General features: G+C 28.3%; 1 protein-coding gene across 1 annotated transcript in view; it reads left to right on the top strand.

Moving 5' to 3' along the window:
* LOC100161620 (probable serine/threonine-protein kinase nek3) overlaps positions 1–6594 on the top strand; it is a 131583-nt gene extending 124989 nt beyond the window's left edge. The window contains exons 6-7 of the mRNA XM_001944931.5: positions 3956–4148; positions 4902–6594. Of these exons, the coding sequence (XP_001944966.2) occupies positions 3956–4148; positions 4902–5167 (459 nt within the window). The 3' untranslated portion in view covers positions 5168–6594. The remainder of the gene's footprint in view (positions 1–3955; positions 4149–4901) is intronic.
* The last annotated feature ends 720 nt before the right edge of the window (positions 6595–7314 follow it).

The raw sequence follows: 7314 nt of genomic DNA, 5'->3' as shown, positions 1-7314 counted from the left end.
AAATCGATTTTGATGCACTCTACAACAAATAACCCGTAGGAACATGAAATTTTGACTGAATGTTTATACTATAGCATTTTCTATACACCATAACATTTTTCAAACATTTTGACTTATTTTGAGCTGTTTAAGGCACATTTTCAGTGTCCCATTTTTTTTTGGTTTTTTTTTTTTTTTATAAAAATCAAAAAAAAATTATTTGTTGGTTAAAAAAGCTTGAAAATTTAATAGAAGACTCCTAGTATAATGTTTCAAAGGCAGATGAAAAAAATTAAAAATCCTTGGTCACAATTTTTTTTTATACGCGTTTAAAGTTCAAATCTTGCGACAAAATACGGAAAAATCACGAAAATTAGCAAATTATTTTGAGTTAAGAATTTGTAAAAGTTTTTCTTTTTAAATCTAAGATTTGTAAATGTAATACAAGATTCCTCATAAATTTGTCTACCTTAAGCAAAAAAAAAATGTCTAGAAGAAAGTCAAATTAAATTTTTATGAGCGTTTGAAATTCATATTTTTACATTTGATATTCACTCAATTTCTCATGTAACGGTTTTCTTATTTTGTTGTAATTAAAAAACAAATGACTGTAGATACTTGAAAATTTCACTGAATGTTTATATTAGAATTTTTTATACACGGTAAAATTTTGAAAATAATTTGACTCTTTTTGAGCTGTTTACGGAACATTTAAAATTTTAATTTTTTTAGTTTTTTTTTCTATAAATAAAAATAAAATGTTAATGGTTAGGCCAAAAAGCGTGAAAATTTAATACAAGGCTCCTGATATATTGTTACAATAGCAATTGAAAAATATTAAAAATACATAGGCGCACATGCATTTAAAGTTCAAATTATGACAAAATTTATAAAATGTTCGACTTTTATAGCTTAGGATTGAAAATCTAAAACAATGTTCCACGTAAATATTTAATTTTTCTCGTATACCTTTTCAACACTCTTCTTTCGTTTTTACCAGCTTCACACATTATTTAAATTGCACAGTTCAATTAATTTTTTACACTAAACACACGTTTGTAAGTATTGTAACTAACTCGGTAACTCGTTTGTGTAAAAAAGTTCAAAATCAAAATACACATAAATAATGATAAAATAAGGTTATCAATATTATCACGCAACTAACTGAATTCTACCATACAATATAAAAAATAAATAATAAAATACCAATACCACAGATTTCTAAATAATACATTAGCATGAATTGGAGGGAAAATAGTGTAAATACCGAAATTCCTTCTATGAATTGCAATAGTTTAAGATATTAAACATAATACCTTCGTAGGTATTTGATTTTCTTAATATATATTATGCTTAAATTATAAAAATATAATTTGTTTTTGTAAATATATTATAATAATTATACCGGCCCTGCCGGCCCTCACAAGAACCGGCCCATCGGGAAGTTTCCCGATTTCCCGATAGGCCAATCCGCCCCTGAGTAAGTGGGTTAGTCCCGTGCATTTTTATGAAACAATTTTCAGGTGAATCTAGAAACCGAAAAAATAATGAATCAGATAGTTCTTCATGGATTAGGTACCGTAATATCGATAGAGGTGGTTCGGAGGCAGCAGAGACGTGACAAAAAATACGATGGTGTGGGCATGTGCTCCTGTGGGTAGGCAATTTTCAATCTTGTGCGAAATGCAGCCTTCACCGGTTAATATATTATGTAGCATTTAAACATAATTACTTTATTATAATATAATCTATACATAGTTTATAGCCATTTTCCCATATGCATAGTCAATATCATCTATAACATAAAATCCAACTGTCTAATTTTTATACTTTTCTCATCAATGACTAATAATTTGGCACGTCTAATATTTATATTCCGTTGACATACCAAATACCCATAAGGCAAATAATATAATATAATACACTTAATATAATAATATAGTGCACGAATTTAGTATACCCCATGTTTATTTTCGCAGAATCAACATTGGGCATTTGAGAATTAATTCTTAAGAGAATGTCAGTGCACTATTTGGTTTTATCTCTCTGGCCCATGCGCAGCATAGACAAAACGCATTAACGCAGAATCATTACAAAAAAGATGGTGAATAATATTTTTGAGGGAATGACATATTGAATTTATATTTTATTGTTAATTGACTTTGTATTTGACTTTCAAAATAAACAAAGAAATGTTGTACATTAAAATGATGTTTAAATTGTTTTGAGACAATATTTAGACAAATCGATATGACATTCCCTCAAAAATATTAGTCTTTAGCTTTTTTTGTAATGGGTGATTTTACTCTAAGATTACTTAAAAGCATAGAAAAATTGATTCTGCGTAAATGCATTTTGTCTATATATTGCACGTGGGCCAGAGACAGAAAAAAATAGTGCGCTGATATCCTCTTAATGTTATTTGGTATTCGTCGACCAAATTTTACCAATTACCAAGAACTTGTGTTTTTATCTGCAATTTAAAAATAGCAATCTATGAATAAATATTTTCTTGCAAAAAAAAAAGTCATGGGAGGATCCACCCCCATATCCTCTCATTAGTACGCCCCTGTGCTAGAGTTGTAGAAAGATTTTATAGTGTACACATTTAGAGTTTAAAATATTGTAATAAATATTATGGAAGGGGATATTTCTTAAATAGTTATAAAAAAAAATTTGCTTGTAGGTACGCAGTAATTGTGCACACTGTAAATTTGCTTAAACTAACTTTTGCTTTTGTTGTTTTTGCAATGTTTGTTCTTGGTCAGTCAAAATCAATGATGAATACCTAATTTGGAAATCTAAGGGAATGAAACCCAATGGTTATTGTAATGATAATCAAAATATAATATATTCAAACGGGTCGACGATGACGTTGCACCAATTCTGTGCCAATCACGTTGACGTGATCTAAATATCTAATAATTTTTGGATTCATTTTTACGGTAGTGTTCTCAATGCATAAAAAAATTATAATTGGTACCTACTTATACTTTGCTGTGTACTTTTTCAAATTTTATTCACTGAAAGTACAGATCTACAATGATTTGCATATAAGTGATTCACATAAATATACTTGATACAAACGGATACGAATTCGGTTTATGAAGTACACTTATATCAAATTCAATCTTCTACATACACATATCAAATTGCCTTTGACGACAGTCAAAAAGTTGTTAAATTCTAATTTTACTTTATAATAAAATAATATGAAATAATAATATAATTACGTTGCTCAAGACTCGCTCTTCCTCCAAAACCTAATTTGTGGGAAAACCGATTCACCCTCTCTCCTCCAACATATTCATTTCAGGGTCCCTGCACGCCATACTCGTAACGTTGCCCCTTTCACTATACCGACATTAAGCTCTATCTGATTAATGAACCCCTTACTCGTTGTATGAGACATGCAAATCTTGACCCCTCTTTCTCTTACCTGCTCTAGTTTATTTGAAATTTTTGTTGTAGTTGTATATTGCTGTTATTCTACATCATTTTTAATCTTAACAATGTAAATAATATCTTTGTTTTTATATTTAAATTGGGCTTCCAACCGTCTTATTAATAATAAATAAATAAATAAATAAAATATGGATACAATTATTTAAAAAAAAAGTATTTTTAAATATTTTTTTTTTTTTGCAATATTAGTATTATTTGTATCGATTTCCTTGTTATCCACCCTGCATACATTTTACATTGTCTCGAGACGTGAGTTGTTTGTAATTGTATAAATATTTAAAATTTAAATAGGTACATAATATATGGAATTCTGAAAACTATAAGTCTACAACAATATATATGTTTTTCAAATTCTATAAACAATTTGAATGTTGAATAATATTGTGATTATTATGCCTAAAACATTCATTATAAACTTAAATTAATCTCAATTGTGTAAACTATTATTATTATTATTATATCATAATGAAACACATTAATAATAATATAAATATGAAAATGTTAATTTCAGGTAGAAAATTCAATTGCTACATACGAACCGCATGCTTGCATTGTGGTTTACTCGGTAGTGTCTAAAGGATCGTTCAAAGTAGCCGAAGAAATATTAAACTATCTGTGGCAAGAGAACTATACTCGCGAAAAGACGGTCATTGTGGTTGGCAACAAGGCGGATCTGATGAGGGCAAGATGTATAACTACCGAAGGTAAACAATATTTAAATAGTTATATTGACGCCACCAGACGATATGGTTTTCTATTTCATTACCCTAGTTTAAAGGCGTTATGTTTACAAGTGTCGTATTACATGTAAATTATGCAATTCACAGGTTGGGGATTAATAAAGCCACTAAAAGGAATGTGATGTGACCCTTTCAAATTAAATTTGTAAGTACCCTAAGGGCCAAGAGTATTGGAAATGAGATATGTTCATCAAATGAACATTCGATTCGAATGTGAAATTTGATTCAATATGTGACAGGAAAAATGTTGTACCTACTATCAAATAGCGGCCTATATTAAATCCATCTAGTATTTACTTCTCGGCGTAAATATTAACCCAATAAATTATTTATTCAACACTCAATAGTAGTATACTAATGGCCAATGGCACACTATAACCGTACCAATAAATTCATGATTTCTCCAAAAGTCGGTAACTTTCGGGATTCCATCGATTGTTATTGTTCGTATTTAATATTATATACATAAAAATAAAAAATAAAAATAGGTTTAGTCTCGTAAATAATTTATAACTGACCTAAGTGTTTTTATAATAATTTATGTATATTATAATTATAATATGCATTTATTGTTGTATACTAACGATAATGGTCATATCGTGCTATGACCGGTAGACTTATTTAAATACCCAAATTCGTCGTCCAGGAATTTCATTGACCTTTGAATCGATATTAATTCAAAAATAATTATTGTTGGATACTTTATTTTTGTTTTAGAGGGAAAACAATTGGCATGCTTGCGGGAATGTAAGTTCATAGAAACTTCTAGTGGTATTCAACATAATGTGGACGAGCTGTTGGTTGGTGTGCTGAAACAAATCCGTTTGCGCGAGACCAGAGACAAAAAGAAACAGAACCAACGGAAAACGGCTATACACGGATCGAAAACTTCACTATCATTACATATCGCTAAGGAAATATTGCAAAAAATGTGTTTACTCGATTCCAAGTCGAAGTCTTGTGGAAACCTCCACGTACTCTAAGTCGAATAATAACTATAATTTTAATAACTCGACGTTTTCTGTACTCCTATTTTTAATTTACTAATGTTCGTATACTATATATATATAACTACTTGTGTATAAACGCGCCTGAAACAATCCTTGATACCTACTTTATACTTACTTCTTTACAGGGACGGAGTGGGTGAGATACTGCACGGTTCAGTAACCATGTGATATTTGTAAGAGATACCTATCGATTGATAATTTAAGCCGACTTTATACAGGGCGTCGGTCTATTTTTGAATGACTGGCAAAAGGGCTGATCGCCGTAAAAATATTTATCACTTTTCTTCGGTATTTTCCGATATATACGTATTTTTGTATTTTCGCGATCTTACTGAAAAAATACGCGAATGTGTCTAATACGCTTCCAGGGCCATGTAATCCTATAAAGGTCGGAGGGACTAACCCCTCGCCCTTCTCCATTGACTGTTCTATTTTTTCCTGTGATATAATATTATATACATTAAACATTTCAATCCTAGTTTCTATCGATCATTTACCAAATAATAATAATATAATATAATATCATCATACGTATTATTATTATATCATTTAAATTATTCAATCATATTATCATACGTGTTTTATATCAATTGTAAAAATAATATTAAAAACACAGTTGATGAAATTAAACAAATTATTCTTCCCAAAACCAATACCTTCAATGTTGGTTCGAATATTATTTAATAAATATTTTTATTTTATTATTGTGGATTTCATATAAATACATATTATACTATATACGTATTGTAGCAAAAGATAGTTTTGTCAAAACATAATATTTTCTTTTCTGTGATAAAGAAGTAAAATATATCATTATAGTTTTTGATTTGTCTCGTCTTTATTCTAACTCGATTATTATTTGGTTTACTTACTAATGTCATAAATCTATTATTTATTTTTATCAAGAGCTTAAGTATAATTTTGTTATTCAAATAGTTCAGAAGTTTATAAAAAAAATGTCTATACTTATTCGTATTAATGTAACGCGTATTATTTTATTGTGTGTTAAATAATGTTCTACTTACACAAATGAAATGTATTGTTATTTGAATGGTTCTACTTTGCATACCTATGATATGTAAATGTTTGTTTAAGTTTTATTTTAAGTTTTTAAATTTAATACCAATTACTTATTTACATTTTATATGTTCTATTGAAACATATATTTTCTATAAGGCATTAAGGCGTAAAAAACAATATTCTAAAAACCCTACGACAACCTAATTACCTATGCCATTATACATATGTTATTCTATTCGAATTGTATTTTTAATTTAAAATACATACATCGTCATACTATTGTATTATTTAATAATAAATATTATATTGTTTTTTTTGTGTATTAAAAATAAAATAAAACCGAATGAAATTTACCTATAGGGAATATTTTACTTTTTAAAGTCAAAGACTCTTCAAATATTATAAGTTTTCGATAAAAAAAAAAGTTTTTTTATTTAATTTTTAGCGTGTTGTTTTTTTTAAACTACATTATATTTGCAGGTATACGGTGTTTTTCCATTATCAAGATAAGCAAAAAGTTTTGTACAATGTACATTATCATAACTATAAAACAAGATTAAGAATTATGTTGGTATAATCTACAGTTTTTTCGTTATTAATTATATTTTTTTCCGAAGAGTCAAGAGTGGGTCAAACTTTGAATTTTACCACTGTATAATTATATTAAGTTGAATAAATCGATACATTCAGCTGTAAAAAACTGTCTTAATTAATAACATATGTAAAAAATAAATTATTTATTATTAAAAAAAAAAACTTCTTATCACAAATGGTAATTTCAACCCTTTTTTTTTTTGCTTTCTGTTACAAACAATATCGACATTTATCTAACTATTGAATATTAATATACTTCAATATTATGCATGGCGTATTTGTTGTGATAGTTGTCATTATAACCGTTGATTTCAGTCTTGATTTCGAAAAACTCTGAAGATGACATGTAATTATTCAAAATCGTTATGGGATCGCATTGTGCAATTAAAAGATAATGTATTGGCTACGGATTGTGATATGCGTAGGGTCATATATCAACCAAATATTACTCCCGAGGTGAATGCTCAGAATGTGTTATATTTAGGCACATACAAAACCCGGTTACC

Source organism: Acyrthosiphon pisum, chromosome A2 (assembly GCF_005508785.2).
Source record: "Acyrthosiphon pisum isolate AL4f chromosome A2, pea_aphid_22Mar2018_4r6ur, whole genome shotgun sequence".
NCBI lineage: Eukaryota > Metazoa > Arthropoda > Insecta > Hemiptera > Aphididae > Acyrthosiphon > Acyrthosiphon pisum.
The sequence above is the reverse complement of the archived record's forward strand: the minus strand, read 5'-3'. Positions and strand labels throughout refer to the sequence as shown.